Raw genomic sequence first — 20,366 nt, forward strand, 5'->3', positions numbered from 1 at the left:
ACAGCGAGAAGTGAGAAGCTTGTTTGGCCGCCGCAAGATTACGCACATCGTCGCTTGCATCGTCGCCAGTGTTTACATGATCAAACTAAGTGTTTGCAGCAACAAATGCCGAGAAATAGGAAAGCTCCTGGCACCCATCAGGATTATCTATATCTTGAGAACCATCAAGTGGACTAAAACATGTTTTATTCACCTTTCTTTGATAGTTTTCAAATCCTTCACGCGTCACGTGCTGTGATTTCAGCAAGCCTTCCATATGGCCGACCGCAACGGTTAATTTGAATTCAGGAAATCTTCATAATTTTCTCAATTATATATCACCACTGTACAGCTTAAGAACTTCAAGGGACATTATTACTATTGAAAGATAGTTGATAACTGAAAGCTGCAAAAAAGTACATTGCAATCGATCGTAAACTCGAACAACAATGTGTCAAGGTGAACGATAACAAAGTAAGCGAATCCCCAGTAATGGGACTGGTATGCGGGTATTCAAGCGTTTAGCGAGAGAAATACTCGGATAACGAGTACTATCTGTAATAACCCTAATTTTGATAGGAAAAAACAACCAGTTTTACTAAATTTAAATTATTTACGGTTTTTGCACATTGCAATGATAGTATATTGAGCAATGCCACCGGCATTTACTACTTCCAGCAGCAGAAGAACGAAAAAGGAGGGTTTTATGTTTAGAAGCGTTTTTCTCGACATCGTGATTTTCCTAATGGGACTGTATTGCGAGTATGGGCAGTGCAGCAGTTGGATCTTGCTCGGGAGTGTCTCAAGGCGACACACAAGTTGAGGAATGTTTCCGAATATGCACCGCGACGCGATGGCCAGGCAGCTGTGAATGTACTCTTCGTTGAATGATTGGCCCATTTTGGTAGAGATTCCATTTCCGTTTGCAGCGTGCTGATGATTAGCCTCATGCTGGTCGTTCAGTGCACTCGAAAAGTGCCGGATTTTCAGGAACCCATTCAGCTGAAGATCAGGAGGTGCGACCAGTTGGCCTTTTTCTTAATTAAGGTACACCAAAAAGCGAAAAGAACACCGCATTCCGAGAGGCATCCGTTTCAGGTCGAAAGTCACTAGCTTGAGCTCATCAATTGGAGACAGCCGTGGAGTGACCGCTTGCCGCCGCCTCGCTGGTCCTCCCGGAACACGAATTCCCCAATCAGATCTATTGCGGGAAAGGGAATAAATATTGTAAAAAAACAGCAGCAATTAAATATTGTTCCTATTTTTACTTACCTCAAATGAGTAGGAATGGACCAATGCACGATTTCACTAATTCGACGTTTGAGCGGTGCCGTATTCACTCGTTGCCATGGTCCCGTAAATAACACGGCACCGCTCAAACGTTAGATAGTGAACACATGCATTGGTCCATTAAAGACTGTGACTGCTTCAGCGAGAAACATTCGAACTGGTAAACAAACATTTGTCAAACCATTTTTGGAACAGCACAAATCTTGGTCCAAATCTGACCAAAAATAGAACACGCAGCTAGCCTGTTCCAAAAAAATAGACCAGAAAACTGGTATAAAATAAAATTGGAACATTATTTGCAACACCGGTGCAAGCTCCAATTTTGAGCGTGGTCCAAAAATTTGGAACCAACACGGGATTTGGACCACCGGTGAAGTTGCCCTAATAATATGGGTGAAATTTGCCAATTTTTATTGATATATTTTACTCATATTATACGTTTTGTATATAAAACCTATAAATGGGTAAATCAACTACCTATTTATGGGTAATCTGATCTTACACGCTAAGATCAGTCTACTCAAATATGGGTAAAGTTTACCCATAATCGCCGAAAAGTACACACACTCATTTTATGGGTAAAGTGGGGTTTACCCATAAATAGATAAACTGCCCTTACCCATATATGTGTATTCGAGCGCAAAATAAATTATTTGAAAATACGCAAATATGAGTAATTTAATTTTATTTTATTTTTCATTATCATTTAGAATTGAATAGAAAATTGTTATTGACATAACAATTTAAACTTTATTAGTAAACAAAACTTGATGAGGTCGAGTAATTTCATTTTAAAATAGACGAAATCTGCACCCTGCCCCCACCCTGTACCATTTTTCCAATGAAAATGCTCCTCGCTCAAGAGCAACCATAACTGCAATTAATCCGTTGAGCCGTCTTCGGCCAGCATCCTTTGATCAATGTTGAAACTGAAAACAGAAAAAAAGTTAAAAATGTAGTTCTTTTCCAGTCTCTGTGCACATATTTGCATCAAAACAATGAATAAATGAATAAACTTACTTACCTTCGCGAAGCCTTAGTAGGAATTCCATCTTGTGATTGCCGCACCATGATTGTCAATAAATCTCAAATTTTCATCCAAATATGGGTAACCGACACTACCCATATTTGGGTAAATCAACTAAGCTAATAACACAGACAAACAGACGTCATACTCTCATCATTGTCCATCGACCACCTTTTGAGCGGTCAATTCAAAAACATGGTAGGTGGCCGCCACCCGCAGCGCTTGCATCGTTTTTGTTCGTGTTTGACGTTTACACACTACACGGTGGTTTGCGAATACCCTTTAATGGGTAAAAATTCACCCATTTCCGCTAGAAGTGCCTCTCCACATTTAATGAGTAAACACGGTTTACTCATTAACGGGTAAAGGCAGTTTATGTCAAAGGATGGGTATTTTTTTACCCGTTTCGTAAATCACGCTCGCGGCAGAAAAAGGGTGAAAATTTACCCATTTTGTAAATGATGAAAGTCAACAATATTATAACCTCACCTCAAATCAGAATCTTTGAAATGAAACGATCGAAAGCAACATTTTCACTATAATAATCTTTATTTTACATACTCAATCAATTTAATACCTAATATATGTTGTTTCTGTATAAACGAATTGCTCCTTCCCGCCGATATTTGCTGGGACCATATATCAGCGGCAGCCTGCAAAAACAATAGAAAAATCTGGAATATCAGAATGTCCTGCGACCAATACAAATTCATGTCGACAATGCTGCAGAACTTACCACTTCTTTGAATGTTGTATACACAAAAAATACGAAAAGTTTAACTAAAACAATTTAAACAAAATATATTTACTCCGGACAACACCAGTTTCATGCTATGGAATGATTGCCAACTATTTTTTCACCCATTAATGGGTTTAAAAATACGCATTTTTATTCTGCGGTGGCCTTATAATATGGGTGTTTATTTACCCGTTTTGCAATTCTGAATTTACCCTTTTTATGACAGATCTCTATTCTATTTGAAAATGAGTATTTTTTTACTCATTAAAGGGTACTCGCAAACCACCGTGTACTGCCATCTGTTGGCCTGTCGGCCAAACACACCAATTTTAGTATTGGGCGTACATGTCCTCGTGACTATGACTTTGGTCGAGATTTGTTACAAGTGTTACGTCTGTTTGTCTGTGCTAATAATATGGGTAAAGTTTATCAATTTTTATTGGTAAGTTTTACCAATTTTTTTTATGAGTAATCTGATCTTAGCGTGTAGCGTGTGGGTAAACATTACCCATATTTGGGTAGACTGATCTTAGCGTGTACCCAGTTCTCAGCAGCTGCACTGTAAACTCGGCAGTGCCCATTAAAGTATAAAAATTGTGAAAAATTGTCCATTTTTTGCTGATATACACGCTACACGGTGGTTTGCGAATACCCTTTAATGGGTAAAAAATTACCCATTTCCGTTAGAATTGCCTCTCCACATTTAAAGAGTAAACACGGTTTACTCTCTAACGGGTAAAACAGAGTCTATGAATGAAGAGTTGCGCGAAGAGTGAAACCAAATGAAACCTATCGAACTGTCAATCGGAAACCTATCGAGCAGCCCAGCAAAACAGATAGGGGCTGTTTTCGAAGACGAAGAAGAGCAGGCATTCAAAGAAGTCTCTTCGCACAACTTTGTGTATATAAAATCTGGGGTAAAAGCGGTTTCTGTCAATGGATGGGTATTTTTTACCCGTTTTGTAAATCGTGCCGCAGCAAAATAAGGGTAAAAATTTACCCATTTTGTGACTGGTAGATATGGAAAAATAATAATCTAATTACTTACTACGACTCTTGAATGAAATTATATAGAAAAAAGCAGTTTTATTTATATAATTCTTTCATAAACTTTATTAATATATGATACAAGCATAGTGTTATTACATCAAGGATGCTGGTGCTTCAAGATGCGTACGGCAGGAGCAACGGGACAATCTGAAAATTATTAGTGTTTTGAGATTATAGTCAGTTTGTATATATAACGCTTAATATTTGAGGGCGCAACTAACCAACTCTTTAAATGTATCCATCGGAAAATGCGTTGCATAATACCAACACGAGTGGAATTATTCAGATCAAAATTCCCGAACTGCGCACAGCTGCAGGTAATATTGCTATTGCTATTGTAGGTAAGGTTTTCGATCCACTTCTTCACTATTAAACTTAAAGGGAATCACGCAGAAAAAAATCTTTATGTTGAGATTACTATCTCGTTAATTACTTTTACTTACGCACAGTTAGTTGTTTCGAAGTAAAATTAACTTACGCCAACACTAAATTAACGTCAAATCAAATACACACACTTCATTGATTCAGCTATCCACTTGTACCTATATCAATTATAACTTAGATAATTATCACTATCCGAAAACATTCACATCCCTAGACTTCAAGTCATGCTCACAAATATACTTACTTTTAACGTGTAAGGATTAGTGTAGTTGATAAGATGACCACCTCTCATTCAGGGGACCACGTATCAAGCACAGACAAACAGACGTCACACTCTCAATGCTGTCCATCGGCCAACTTTTAAACGTTCGATTCGAATATACTGCTTCGCGACTAAAAACGGGTGAACCAACGTGCGAAGTTTGATTTTTGACCAACTTCGTCGCGTCGCAACTCGATTCTCGATAGTGCGCATAATGCACACGGTGGAGGGCATAGATGCGCACTATAGCGAAGTGACTCGTGACACGGCGAAGTTGGTCAAAAATCGAACTTCGCACGTTGGTTCACCCATTTTTAGTCGTGAAGCAGCAATGAGAATATATACCGAGGTGTGGAAAAGACGTTTAGTGTGCGTGACATCAGTGTACGGTGCAAAATGTTTCACAACTACAAGCGAGTTAGCTCCCATAAGAAGCCGTATAAATTAGTGACGTAGTTATTTTTGTTTAAGTTTTTTTCTCTTCACTAATACATAGCCATTGCTTCTTCTTCCACACCTTGGTATATATTCTCATTGGTGAAGCAGTATATATGGTAGGTGGTCAATCGACGCACCGGAGCGCTCGCGTTGTTTTTGTTCGTGTTTGACGTTTACACACTACCGCCATCTGTTGGTCCATCAGCCACCTACAGTGTTTTTAGCATTGGGCGTACATGTTTTCGCGACTATGATTTTAATCGCGATTTGTTCTAAGTGTTACGTCTGTTTCTCTGTGTATCAAGTATGCCGACGCGCACTTTAATTTGATTGTTGCAATGTTTTTTTAGATCGATAAAGCAGCAGCGAATCTTTTCAGATATGTTGATAAAGCAGAACAAAATGCTGAGTAAACATTGCAACATATTATAAACTCAATTAAATTTACTTTGAGTCAACTAAATTATAGTTGAATTTTGACGTTTGACGTATGTAAATTCAATAAAAAATATAGTTGTTAACAACTATACGGTATAGTTGTTTTTAAGAATATACTGTCTAATCAACTATATTTATAGTTATCTCTAGATTAACCTTAGAATATAGTTAACTTGACTGAAAAAATGATTACGAACACTATATTTTGTTCTCCGTGATCATTTATTCAGTTACCGTACACGCAGCGTACTGGACTATCGAATTTCATACATTTTGCCTTATGAAAGGTGGAACGATTATTGCAATACGAACGCTTTATGTATCGTTTTAGCATCACTCAACATCAAGGCGTCGATAGGCGCATGGTGTACGCTCGGGCCTATCGATCGCAAGGTTCTTGGTTCGATTCCAGGTTGACGCGTAAACGTTTTTTGTTTTCAAATTCTGGTTTCATAAGTCAAATTTATGAATTTCAACCCGATATCTTGTGGCGAATTTTCATAAGGGGTTCCTATGTTTATCGATAGTCCATTTGCCTGAATGTACATTTAAATACAATTTAAGATGAATTTCAATCTAGGAATCGGCTATAAAAACGAAAAAAAAGAGAAAATTATACCCATATTTGCCAAATGATTCCTTTAAGAAATTGGATAAAATTCACTCGTTGTTTTGACGCACAACCCGTTTACTCTTTAAGGCCCAAACGCAATGACAGAGGAACGGCAACGGAAAGCGGAACCGGTTTGCCAGTATGAACTATAGTATGCTAGTCGACTCAGTGTTGGATCACTTTCATTCATTGACAGCTCAATCGAGATGGTGTGATTCATGTTGGCGAACCGGTTCCGCATTCCGTTGCCGTTCCGCTATCATTGCGTTTGGACCTTTAGGCTGTGAACCGTTTCACCGATTCGTTTATTGTGCATCCCGATAAAATTCAGAAAAAGAACTTTGCTCAATTTCCTCTTCTTTATCAACGAACTTGAGGTAACACACGATAGACTCATCGTGGCATCCATGAACAATCTATGCTCAAACTATCGTTGAAAAGAAAATATTTCTGTTTTATATCATATCGATCATTCGGTGATCTATCCGGATCATATGCTTGCTAACAACAGGCATGTTGATACACTTTCAGTTCATCCACAGAGAAACAGACGTAACACTTAGAACAAATCGCGATTAAAATCATAGTCGCGAAAACATGTACGCCCAATGCTAAAAACACTGTAGGTGGCTGATGGACCAACAGATGGCGGTAGTGTGTAAACGTCAAACACGAACAAAAACAACGCGAGCGCTCCGGTGCGTCGATTGACCACCTACCATATATTCGAATCGAACGTTTAAAAGTTGGTCGATGGACAGCATTGAGAGTGTGACGTCTGTTTGTCTGTGGTTCATCTATGTCCGGTAGAACCGATATCACATCCCCAAAACTACAAAATTGATCATCATTTATGAAAAGCAAACAGTTGCACCTTAAGCACCGCCAACACATTTTCAATCGGAAGGATTTTGGCGCGCTCGAACTGACAAATTCTCCGTTAAGGTGAAACTTCTTCCGTCGACGTGATGTTGGACAGTTTTCTAAAACAGTCGAGATAAAAGCCGAGCCGGCAGAGCAATGGCAGTTAGTTCGTTCAAAACTTCGCTTCGGAAGTCCAACCGGCGAACTCCAGATTGGTGCTGCGAAGTCAATAACTTTTGGTGAAAATCTGACAATTCGATAGTTATTTTCCCCTCTAATGGTTAAATTTAACTTCGCGGTTGACCCATTTGAATTGTGACAGTCGAGTAGTAATTAAGAACAAAGTTGACAGATGGTTAGTTATTCTCAATTTTGCAGGAGCACGAAATAACTTTTGAACTGCCAAGTTTAACCATGCTCCAGAGCATGGTTGTTTTCAACCGGAGGGGAAACAACAATCGAACTGTCAAATTTTAACCAAAAGTTAAACGAATCGGTGAAACGGTTCACAGCCTTAATGAGTAAAGGCCCTTTACTTTTTTTTATGAGTTAAACTAGTTTCTCTCAAAGTGGGTACTTTTTCACCCTTTAAAGAGTACTTTGGGCTTACAGTGCATGAAGGAGAGCACAACCAAATCATTGGTTGAAAAAATAAACAAACTTTGGTTTGTTGTGATTGTTAGATGTTTCTTGTTCTATCAAACATATTAATGTAATGGAATGAAATCAAATTTTATTTTGGCAAATACATAATAATCCAATGGTTTAAAAGTCACGCCATGGTAAGCAAAGTAGAACTACTCTCAAGAGTCTCAAATATATTGATTATCCGCTCAAAAATGCTTTGTATATTCCAGATACGTTTCACTAGCTATTCATCGGATGATTCACTTTTTCACCGAGATTTGAGCCTTTTTAAAGGTTATTTGTCACATAAAAGATTCGTGAAATACGTTACATCTAACGAGTATGAAAACATTCTCGTGCTAAATAATATTGCATTCAAACCATATTTGCTGAGATATCTGTACACTAAACTTCGCCAGAATTTGTACAATGGTCGATACATGTTACATGACATAAGCGCAGATATTAAACCAAAATCGAAATTCAGTGTTACTACTTCGATTCGTAAAGAGTACTTCAATGATATCAATGTATGTTTAAAAGACTTAGAAAAGCTGGGGAATCATACAATTAATGACACCACCAAGGATGACCCATCACTCTATGAATGCTATGAAGATGAAATGGATTCAATTACATTTCCAAAACGTACCGAAACCACGCTTATAATCTCTAATCCTGCTGATATGTTGAGTTCCAATGAATCAACAGTGTTCTTGGATGCTATTGGAGATGATTATGAGTCAAGAGACATACATGACAGCGACGACGATACTATGAAATCTCTCACTAAAACGAGCATAAGCAGAACATCACTGGATAGCATTTCGGTACCACATATAGAAGTGTTAGTTGAAAATGCCATTGATTCTGCTACAAAAGATCCAAGGTATGAAAAAAATCTAAACCTAGATAAATGATATATTTTCTTATTACATTATTTGGTCGGTGTTAAGACAGACCACACTAGATGATATTTTGGCGTTCTAAAAATATGTTGATAAGCACATCAATTTTGATTTTTCCGATGCTATTTTAATACAGATGTATCATCAAATAGATAAGTCTCATGAATACAGTAAATAATGTAAATATTTTAAACTTCAAAAAACAGTTGGTCCAGTCTGTCTGAATACCGACCATTTCAAACGACAGTATTGACATACATTCAGAAACACGGGTAGGCACAGAATTACTAAGTTTTAGTATTTGATGACTATTATCTATCTACCTCTCATTCGTTCTGCAGGGAATTTTAATCCTGTTTGTCAATTCACCTTGATTGAAGCATCGCTTAGCTTCAACCCAGTCGAAATATAAAAATTCAGGGCAAAATGAAAGAGAAGGAGATAGAAAACAGTCATTATTGCATAAACTTTAGTAATTCTGTGACCATTTTTATTTCTGAGTGTAGAGGAAAATCTGCTATTATACACGAAGCCGCAAATCAACCCAACTTTGATTTATTTTGACGCAATTCGGTTCTTCCGTGGGATAACCCAACTTTGGGTTAACTGATAAATATATACCTATCATTAGGTTGTTTCCATTTGACAGCGGCAAAACAAACAACTCAGTGCGGAAATGAGACGAAAATAGGCATTTTTCAAGCAACCCGACAATTAGTTGCCGCCTTTATCTGCGAGAAACAGATTTCGTGAACTGCTATAATTGTTGATCATTGTACTGACGAAAAGCCAAGATCGATCCGATCATATGCACTGATCCAACCTTATCGGCTCTTATCTTATTGCGATAATTATCACAAGGGAAATAACAAAAATGTTTGCCGCCGACGGGGTTCGAACCCATGTCCATGAGCAAAAACGCTTCCAAAACGCGCGTGCACCATAACCACTTGACCACGCCAGCTGAACGAAGGGGGAGAGAAATTTGGTATATAAAAGCTACATGCGGAAGCGAAGCACATTCAAAACGACGAAACAAGAGTAGAAAAGAAGGAAGCCAACTTCTCGTTGCTGGTGATAATATAAATTCGCTGCTGCAGATCTCGTGAGAGCACACTCTCGCAGGGCTGGACGGGTAGAGTATTATCGCACGTCTCTTTCCTTCGGAAAATCGGCTTGAGCGATAGGCTTATGATTACCGCCGTGACCGATAATTTCACTCCCTGGTTAAAACGACTTAACGTTAGGTAAACTCGAAAGAACCCAAATTTGGCTTATTCCATTGAACTTCGACGCTGGGTCGATGCGTCTTTCTCTGTTTTTGACAACATTGCACTGAAATGAATTTTATTGTAGAAACTACTGAATCCATGGTAAAATTAAGAACTGCACCAACGATTTTCAACCGACTACATTAATCTGTTAACTCTACCATAACATAGTCAACAAGAAAATATATTCTGTTTATTTAACCAGAGTTGTAGTATTTATGACTAGAAACATTCTAGATTTGACAAGTTTGACATTGTACTTTTCACCATACTGTGTTGTACGGTGGGTGTCACGGATTGAAATACAATGCTTTATAGTCGAGGCTACTATGGACATAGTCACATTTACTACACTGCTCTGTGATTTTTACCAGATTATAGTAAACTTAACAGATTTTTGTAGTCGGTTGAAAATCGTTGGTGCAGTTCTTAATTCTACCATGGATTCGGTAGATTATACAACAAAATTTGTTTGCGTGTGGTGTTGCGAGAGAGGCAAAACAACCCAACCGTGGGTAAAAACTAAATGCTGTTTACCCAAATTTGAGTAAAAAGAACTTTTTTTTTTGGGAATTCTGTATGTGGATTAAATCATGAAACATGTCTATTTATAACGTATCAGTCGATAGATTTCAATTTGTTTCTTCATTCAAATATGGTGTGTAAGTGACAAAACCTAGTTTTGAGAAAATCGACCAAGAAGTTTTTTTTTACTAATTTTTCATTCCACACAAATTTGTGTTTATTCTGCGCGGCATGTGAGTCGAGACGAATCGCTCTCACTGCGAGTGACGTGAGACGACAAATTTTAATCAAATGAGAGCGAGTCGACAATTGTCACCTCATTCGACTCGTGTCACCTCACACACCGCGCAGAATAGGCACGATTGTATGGGAGCGAAAAAAGCCAACTTTATACGAATCATTTTATTTTTTTTTATTATTAATCACAAAAAAAACCTTTCAACGCTTGAAAACAGTAGAATTTAAAGTAAACTTAACTCAAAACCGACCTTAGTGTTACTTAAACACCTTTGCGTTTGGGCCCTTCATACACGAAAATTTATTCTGTATTTCCCTGTAAAAATAACTGCTTTAATTATTGAAACAATGTTCCTTTATTGGAGATATGTTTTAGCATGGTTCCTTTAATGGAAACAAAATATAGTGTTCGTAATCATTTTTCCGGTCAAGTTAACTATATTCTAAGGTTAATCTAGAGATAACTATAAATATAGTTTATTAGACAGTATATTGTTAAAAACAACTATACCGTATAGTTGTTAACAACTATATTTTTTATTGAATTTACAAACGTCAAACGTCAATTTTCAACTATAATTTAGTTGACTCAAAGTAAATTTAATTGAGTTTATAATATGTTGCAATGTTTACTCAGCAGTTCTGCTTTATCAACATATCTGAAAAGATTCGTTGCTGCTTTATCTATCTAAAAAAATACATTGCAACAATCAAAATAAAGTGCACGTCGGCAAACTTGATACGTGGTCCCCTGAGTGAGAGGTGGTCATCTTATCAACTACACTAATCCTTACAAGTTAAAATTAAGTAGATTTGTGAGCATGACTTGAAGTCTAGGGATGTCCCAAGTAACCACAAGCATTATACCATTGCATTAATTTGGTCGAAAGTCAACATTTTTTGCATTAATATTGTATATCCACTTGAATGTTGGATTATCCCGGCTATTTAGAAGACTGTTCGAAACAGTCGTTGAAAATCGAGGGGAATCTCAATGTATTCCATCCAGATGAAACAATGTTGCGAATGTTGTAGAAACACATAATTAGGTTAACTATACATACCTTACGCGCAATAAACTATTGCCAGTTATTGAATTGTTTCATTGAACCTGTATTTTGACCACTAAAAATATTTATTACAAGTTGAATTTTGTTTAGTGAAACATACCTTCATAAACATTCCATCCAACCACCCCTCATTTTCCGAGCCGTGCAGCCGGCAGCCGAGTGTCAACAACAGCTGTTTTGGAAATCTGACTCGACGCCCACTCCGCTGTCCTTGTTGCTCTACTTGAAAGAGTAGGGGTGCTCTTTTGCGCGCGAAAAACTTCTCGCTCGTTGATGCTGCCAAATCTGACAGCGACTGTTTCACCGACCGTTTAGAACGACGACTGTTGACTCAACGACGGTCAATAATGTTATCATGCATTTATTCAATAGCTGTCAAGCAATGATGCATTTGATTAACATTGTAAAGGCTTTGTAGCATTATTTTAATATAGCATTATGCTAAGCGTTTAGAGTGAATATACAGTTATGCTGTCATACAAGATTACATAACCTCATTAAACGCACTCGAATCTGTAATAAATAAGTAAGACGATCGAGCACGTTCGCACTCGCTCATTACGTTTTGTGGATATGGAAGAATAATGAAATGACTTTCTCTAATCTCGAACCCCCATTTCATGATCTAAGCACAGACAAACAGACGTCACACTCTCAATGCTGTCCATCGACCAACTTTTAAACGTTCGATTCGAATATATGGTAGGTGGTCAATCGACGCACCGGAGCGCTCGCGTTGTTTTTGTTCGTGTTTGACGTTTACACACTACCGCCATCTGTTGGTCCATCAGCCACCTACAGTGTTTTTAGCATTGGGCGTACATGTTTTCGCGACTATGATTTTAATCGCGATTTGTTCTAAGTGTTACGTCTGTTTCTCTGTGATCTAAGGATATATGCATTCATTCAGAATTGTTGTATTTTATCTATGAGACTCTTTTATTCATAAGGAGCGAGAGGAAATGTCGATTAATTTCTCTCCCCTGAAATCTGATTAATGCGCTAGGGCTTTGTTTTGTGGGTTAAGTTCTGTTATTTCCTCTACGAGAAAGAATGGTGATCAAATTCTTTCTATTGATGTTTCATTTGGTGAGGAAAGGAAATCACTGTTGTTCAATCGCCGAAGAGAATTCTTTCTATTCGTTAATAACTGAGCGAAAAGTAATGGTTAACACACACAGTGGCTTCGTTTATAAGGAACTTTTATCCTACCTTATCATATCAGCAGCTTTAGCATAGGACAACAACGCGCCAGGATCCAGCACATCATCATCCTAGTTGTGGGTTCGAATCCTGATTCCAACAAAAAAAATATATTGAGCTGGTAAAGAAAACCATTGAGAGGTAGTCAATGGATTAACATTGAACATTGTTTTGTTTATTTTTATCGCAAGCCCTAAACATACATTATTTTAAGCTAATATACATCATGAACCCTAAATATACAAATATAAATGCTTTAGTAGGGCTTCCCAAGTAACCGTACAGCTGTATATAGTTGCATCAATATCACTTTATATGCTATTATAGAATATGGCATAAAGTCATACTGCATTACATGTCTCATTAATGCAGTATTAAGGTGGAAAAGGGCGCTATTAAAGTGTAAATACGGCTGCATTTCCTAGCTCTATGTTGGCAATTGCTAAAGTATAGTTACTGTCTGTACCGTATAAAAGCTTTAGCCAAAGTGTATTTAATGCACCATTATTTTTAGATCAAAAATAGAAACACAAAAATATTATTGTATTTTTTTGTTCGTTGGATGTCAGCTCAGTGTTGTTTACGAACTTATTTGCTTGTCTTTTTTTTTTTTTGTATGATTGGTGGGATTCGAATCCAAATTAAGTGAGATGTTTTCGATGACTCGCCGCGCCTATCCTCCGGACTATGGATGCTGCATGTCTTGGCCGGGAAATTGTGCAACTTCAAGCAGCGCCCTTTCGTTGCCGGTGGCAAATACTGTCGATTTCTCTCTAAGGTGTCGGCCAGGGTAGACGCGTCACGCGACGCGACGCGAAAATCCTTTGGAGTTTGACATTTCATTATTAATAATTGTTATTCTTTCCCAGGCAATTTTCGCGTCGCTTCGCGTGACGCGTCTACCCTGGCCGACACCTAAGTTGGACCATCACAAGTGTGTAAGCTCCCTCAAAGTGTGATAGCAGGGATACGTCGAATCATGTTTAGTGCACTTATTCCTTGTGGTTCAAGGAACAAGTGCACCAAATACGTTGAGATGATCCGTTGCAAGCGTGCACTCTTATCACACTTTTTCTGCACTCTACAAATTTCGTGATAGTTCAATTTGGGGTGAAGTGCGCAATAAGTTGGTGAGCACGTTTTAGCATCTTGCCACATTGAGTCGGTGATAGACCTGTGGTGTACGCACGGGCCTATCAATCGTAAGGTTTTTGGTTCAATTCCAGGTTGATGCAACTTTTTTTTTGTTTTCAAATTCTGGTTTCTCATAAGATAAATCTACGAATTTCAACCAGATTTCTTGTGGCGAATTTTCATAAGGGATATTTAAGTATTTATATAGTCTATTTGTCTGAGTGAATGAAGGATCGACGATAAATACTGCATTGAAGTCTTGCCGTTTTTCTTGCGATGAAGCACTGAGTAAGATGATGCAATGAAGCATTGAGCGGTGACCGTATATCACCCATTAATGCACATTTCATTGCAACAATAAAGCAATGCTACATTGCATTCATAAAATGGGATTAAAGCATTATTGCACGCATATTGCAGAATAAAAGCAATGATGCATTGCACTCGTTGAATTAAAGTTAAAATACGGTAATACCTTAATGCTTGTGGTTACTTGGGCAACCATTTTAATAAGTTTCGCTCCAATACCATCCTTTCCAGCTGCTTTGTTGTTCTTGAGCTGTTTGATAGCATCCTTAACTTCACCTATTGTGGGAGTTGGCACGTCTCCCTCATCCGCCGTACTGATGAAGCCATTCCTCGTGCTGTCTTGATCTTCCTCCTCTGTGCCGTTTAGGTGTTCATCGTAGTGCTGCATCCATCTTTCAATCACCTCACGTGCGTCCATCAAGATACCTCCATCCTTATCCCGGCACATTTCGGCTCGCGGCACAAAGCCTTTGCGGGATGCATTGAGTTTCTTGTAGAACTTACGTGTTTCTTGAGAACGATACAGCAGCTCCATCTCTTCGCACTCCAACTCTTCCAGGCGGCGCTTTTTATCCCGGAATAGATGGGTTTGCTGTCTTCGCTTCTGTTTGTATCATTCCATTTTTTGACGGGTGCCTTGCTGCAGCATCATCGCCCGCGCTGCATTCTGCTCGTCCAAAACCGTCTGACACTCCTCGTTGAACCATCCGTTCCGTCGTATTCCTTCCACGAACCCAATGACAGCTTCCGCTGCGTTGTTAATGGCTGCTTTGAAACTACTCCAGCAGTCCTAAAGAGGAGCTTCGGTGAGCTCTCCCTCTTCCGGCAACGCTGCTTCAAGACTTTGCGCGTAATCAGTTGCGACTTCGGGTAGCTTGAGTCGTTCCAGATTGTACCGTGACAGGCGTCGGTACCGAATGTTGTTCACAACGGAGAGTCGTTGGCGCACTTTAACCGTCACTATTTATTGGTCCGAATCGATGTTTGCACCGCGATAGGTTCTGACGTCGATGATGTCCGAGAAGTGTCCTCCATCAATCAAAACGTGCTCGATTTGCGATTCAGTCTGTTGGCGTGATCTCCAGGTGTACCGATACGGGAGGCTGTGCTGGAAGTAGATACTACGTATGGCCATGTTTTTGGAGGCGGCAAAATCAATCAGTCTAAGGCCGTTTTCGTTCGTAAGCTGGTGAGCGCTGAACTTCCCTATAATCGGTCTAAATTCCTCCTCTTGGCCAACTTGAACGTTGAGATCTCCGATTTTGACATCATGGGCAGCCGTCGTATTCACGTTCCAGCTGCGCGTAGAAAGCGTCCTTATCGTCATCGTCACTTGCACGCCCACCCACACAGGTTAAATTGTGAATCATTGAAGCTTTCCATTACACCCATCCCAATATCAGAGGTCTGATTAGCCTTATAGAGAACTCCAGCCGACATTGAGACCACACGGTGCTCCCTTGACCGTTATTTTCAGAATAAAATCTTAATCAAATCTGTGCTCACCAGTCGTTTTCTATAGCTAAGCTGCATGTCTTGGCAAAATAAAAAAAAAGTCGTAGGGCCCGTTTTGAAGTAACGCCCTTTCGATTGTAGAAGTCCACAAATTCAAGAAAAAAGAGAAATTTGAGAAATTTAACCCTCTTACACCCATTTTTTTTTTCGATCTAAATTTCATTTTTTGTTAACACGTTAACATTAACGATCAACACGTTTTGAGCAATAATTTATTTTTATTTTGGTTTTTGATTTTGATAATTTATATTTTTGATCATCCTTATATTATTATTATCCTTTTACTGATTTTTGGCAATAATAAAAATTCAAGTTTTTACGGTCTTTTAAAAATATTGAATTTCATTCGTTTTTTTCTGGATTTTTTATTTTCCGGGCAATTAACAGAAAACAGGTTTGAAATTATGTTAATACCACCAAGCTCTTCTTCTGTGATAGGTTGTTCGTAGAAAAATATAAAAGAAACGATTTTTTATATTACACGCTATTGTATAAGAATACAATTTTTCAAACAATTTTCAAAAATACAAAAAAAAAGTTTCAAAAGCCGTAAAAAACTTTTCTTAGGCGCCATCCACAAATTACGTAACGCTCTAGGGGGAGGGGGGAGTAGGCACCAGCGTTACGGCTCATACAAAAATTTGAAATTTTCCGTGCAAAAAGCGTTACGGTCGGGGGGGAGGGGCCAAAAATTGCCAATTTAAGCATAACATAATAAATGGACGCTGCCTTATATGCGTGTTAGGGTAAATCGTGTATTTTGAACAGGCTAACGCCTATGTCTGGAAACGGCAATCGATTAACTGTATTAGATACTAATATCAAGCGTGTGCTGGAATAACGGAGAACAAAATATAGTGTTCGTAATCATTTTTCCGGTCAAGTAAACTATATTCTAAGGTTATTCTAGAGATAACTATAAATATAGTTGATTAGACAGTATATTGTTAAAAACAACTATACCGTACAGTTGTTAACATCTATATTTTTTATTGAATTTACATACGTCAAACGTCAAAATTCAACTATAATTTAGTTGACTCAAAGTAAATTTAATTGAGTTTATAATATTTTGCAATGTTTACTCAGCATTTTGTTCTGCTTTATCAACATATCTGAAAAGATTCGCTGCTGCTTTATCGATCTAAAAATAACATTGCAACAATCAAATTAAAGTGCGCGTCGGTAAACTTAAAACGTGGTCCCCTGAGTGAGAGGTGGTCATCTTATCAACTACACTAATTCTTACAAGTTAAAAGTAAGTATATTTGTGAGCATGACTTGAAGTCTAGGGATATTAATGTTTTCGGATAGTGGTAATTATCTAAGTTATAATTGATATAGGTACAAGTGGATAGCTGAATCAATGAAGTGTGTGTATTTGATTTGACGTTAATTTAGTGTTGGCGTAAGTTAATTTTACTTCGAAACAACTAACTGTGCGTAAGTAAAAGTAATTAACGAGATACTCAACATGAAGAAATTCTTCTGCGTGAAGTCACATGATCGATTTCTTTTCATCGATCCTCTCTTCTGTGAGTAAAGGTGACAAGATGCATGTTTGTCAACATTTTTTCATCTCAGGAAGTAAGATTGCATCACTGGCAAGTGGTCTGAAGTGAAAAAATGATAACAAATTTGCAACTTGTCACCTTTGTTCAAAGAAAAGAGGATCGAAGAAGAGAAATCGATCATGCAACTTACGCCCTTATTCTAACACACGCTTGATGTTTTATTACGTTACATTACTTATATGCTTAATGTCTCATTACACTTTGAGTTTTTGGGGAGAAAAAGTTTACCAACTGTAGTATTTATCAATTCCTAAATAGCGTTTTCATTTCGGACAACCTTAAGTGAATATAATTTGGACAGGAGCGTTACCTCAATGTCCATACAATGTTTTCTTAAAAAGATGGTCATATCATAACATTTCAAGAGTTTAAATCTCGCATAATCTGAGATAACGCCCTAAAAGCCATTGGTAACCACCTGTGTAGCTCGTTGTTTCTGAGTAAATGAATGAATAAACATCCAAACCAGCAGCACTGGCAGGTAGAGCATGATCCTTTCTTCGCCATAGAGTTGTTAAATAACGTGTAAATCCATTCAAATACTCAGAAATAACGAGCTACACACATGGTTACCAATGGCTTTCAGGGCGAGATCATAAGTTATGCGAGAAATGTGGTTTATGTATTTTTTCACTTATTAAATGTGTAAATTAAACATAATCAATAATTTCATTTAATTCAAACCACCAAATCCACGAAATACGCCTATAAATATGCATGCATGCGACATTCCAGTGTGTTTCATCATATTATATCAACTGAACAAAAACCATTATCTATTTTGGACATCACCTGATGTATGCCTTATATACTCATGTTAAGATTTTAGATGAACTTAGGTTCAATTTTAGACATATTTTATCATATTGCCACTATTAAACTTTTTATGAATGCACATTTGTGAGCGATATGATTGCATTTAACCCTCAAAGCCCCGGGACATACCTTTTATTTTCAATCGACTGGTGCTCAGAAACAAATAAGTTTAACGAAATGCGGTTTTCACTACGATCGATGGGATGAGTTAGACTTCCTAGGAGTGGGGTTTTCAAACCGGAAGTTCAGGTCTGGACACGTTTTTCAACCGGAAATAGGTGTTCCCTAGTTACATATTTTACAAATTTAACAACGAAACCAAAGTTTAACGATAAGTTTTAGCCATTTTTAGACATTACGTAACGGAGTAAGGCAAGAATACACTATTTGTTTTATTTTCTTGCATGGGACGAAAGCCGGAACCTGGTTCCGGAAGTACTTTCCGGGTAGGAGCCGAGGCCAAGGAATACATGTAAATTTGACCCGAAGCAACATATGCGGCTATTTGAACGTCATGAAATCAACTCAGAAAGCCAATGCAAGACATCAACTCTCAATATTGTCAATTTTACCATATGGCCAAGGCTGGGTTGTAGGGTCACTTCCGGTGAACCAGGAGACAAATATGGATGAAGCTCAAAACTAGGCATGCGACTTCTCAAACTTCATGGAATTGCCTCAGCGTTGGTGTAAGAACATCCCAAGTAACCGCAAGCATTGAAGCATTACCGTAATTTGACCGTATTTCAGCGAACCAATGCATCATTGCTTTTATTCATCAACATGCGTGCAATAATACTTTAAGTCCAATTTTCGAATGCATTGAAGCATTGCTTTATTTTAGCAGCTAAACGTGCACTATTGAATGATATACGGCTACCATCCAATGTTTCATAGCATAATCTTACTCAATGCTTCATTGCAGCAAATACGGCAATACCTCGTCACTTCTACTGTCAATACTTCCTCGAAGCAACTTTGGTGGGAACTTAGCAAAGTCAAGTTGACGGTGTCTGGGTTCGATTCCCGATCGGTCCCGTTCTTTTTTGGTATGAAATTTCTTTCAGTTTTATGAACAACGACATATGAAAAACAAAGCAACTTTGGTAAAAACAGCATCACAGTCAATAATTGTGGAAATGGGCATAGAACACTGTGCTGACATACATGCTATATCGCAGTGTGGATGAGGAAGACTATCACTTTTTCTTTGATATGATATGCAAGTAACTCAAGAATATTTTATCATAGTTATTTATTAATTAAATTTTCCCAAATTTCGAGCTATTTGCTGCTACATTCTATTTTAATTTAGAAGCTTTGTAGGACGTAAATGAGATATAGTGGATGTTTATTCTATTCCGAACCATCCGCTCCAGGTCCTTAAACATGCACATTTCCGGCAGCAGATTTGTCAGGAACGTGAGTAGCAGCGTCTTTTCGCTGCGAATATATTGCTGCACTGGACATATCTAGAAGCAATTGAATGTTAACTGAATGAATTATGGTGAATAATCCTTAAAAACTTACAGTTTTCATGAAAAAAATCTCTTCCTGACTTGGTGATTGCAAATAGTTAAACCGTGTGCTCTAAAATCAAAACAAAATCTGAACAGCTGAAAAGTGACATATGCGGCATCAGCCTGGTCTTGCAGACTCATTGCTTTAAATTACACATTTTTACCGGCCTAGACATGCAGCGTTTGTGGTCTGAAGGATAGGGGCGCCCGATGATGATATCATCTGCCATTTACTTCAGGTTCGAGTCCCGACATAGGAAATATTCAAAATGAAATACAAAAGCATAATACAACTCATAAGAAAAATTGATGACCAAAAAAGTTGTTAACATGAAAGAAATACCAAAAAAATATAAAAACGCGTGTTTTTTTAAATTTATTTTTGTTTCAAAGAACATTCCACATACAAACATTTAAAAATGCAATAAAGCCTTAAATATACATTGCCCACGGCTTACTGCATGCGTTATATACACTTTGTCTAAAGCTTGTATACGGTACAGACAGTAATTATACTTTAGCAATGGCTAACATGAGGCTAAAAAATGTAGCCGTATTTAAACTGTAGTAACG

General features: G+C 37.9%; 1 protein-coding gene and 3 long non-coding RNA genes across 8 annotated transcripts in view; 1 reads left to right on the plus strand and 3 right to left on the minus strand.

The window, feature by feature from the left end:
• Window positions 1-1,939: 1,939 nt before the first annotated feature.
• Window positions 1,940-2,441, minus strand: LOC110676444. The gene is made up of 2 exons (XR_002500392.1): window positions 2,294-2,441; window positions 1,940-2,198 (listed from the first exon to the last, which is right to left on the minus strand). It is a non-coding gene; the product is annotated as an uncharacterized LOC110676444 (long non-coding RNA).
• Window positions 2,442-4,160: 1,719 nt separating this feature from the next.
• Window positions 4,161-4,867, minus strand: LOC110676445. The gene is made up of 3 exons (XR_002500393.1): window positions 4,529-4,867; window positions 4,307-4,459; window positions 4,161-4,232 (listed from the first exon to the last, which is right to left on the minus strand). It is a non-coding gene; the product is annotated as an uncharacterized LOC110676445 (long non-coding RNA).
• A 2,841-nt stretch (window positions 4,868-7,708) lies between these two features.
• Window positions 7,709-20,366, plus strand: part of LOC5569990 (inactivation-no-after-potential D protein) — a 298,943-nt gene continuing 286,285 nt past the window's right edge. For 3 of the 5 annotated variants that reach the window (XM_021844306.1, XM_021844307.1, XM_021844312.1), the window contains exons 1-2: window positions 7,713-7,866; window positions 7,942-8,600. In XM_021844306.1, coding sequence (XP_021699998.1) covers window positions 7,864-7,866; window positions 7,942-8,600 — 662 coding nt within the window. In that variant the 5' untranslated portion in view covers window positions 7,713-7,863. Of the gene's footprint in view, window positions 7,867-7,941; window positions 8,601-20,366 lie in introns of all 5 variants that reach the window. The other 2 variants (XM_021844310.1, XM_021844309.1) reach the window with 2 other exon arrangements.
• LOC110676446 lies at window positions 13,472-13,907 on the minus strand. The gene is made up of 2 exons (XR_002500394.1): window positions 13,841-13,907; window positions 13,472-13,698 (listed from the first exon to the last, which is right to left on the minus strand). It is a non-coding gene; the product is annotated as an uncharacterized LOC110676446 (long non-coding RNA).

The sequence above is a fragment of the Aedes aegypti genome, chromosome 2 (genome assembly GCF_002204515.2).
Source record: "Aedes aegypti strain LVP_AGWG chromosome 2, AaegL5.0 Primary Assembly, whole genome shotgun sequence".
Taxonomy (NCBI): domain Eukaryota; kingdom Metazoa; phylum Arthropoda; class Insecta; order Diptera; family Culicidae; genus Aedes; species Aedes aegypti.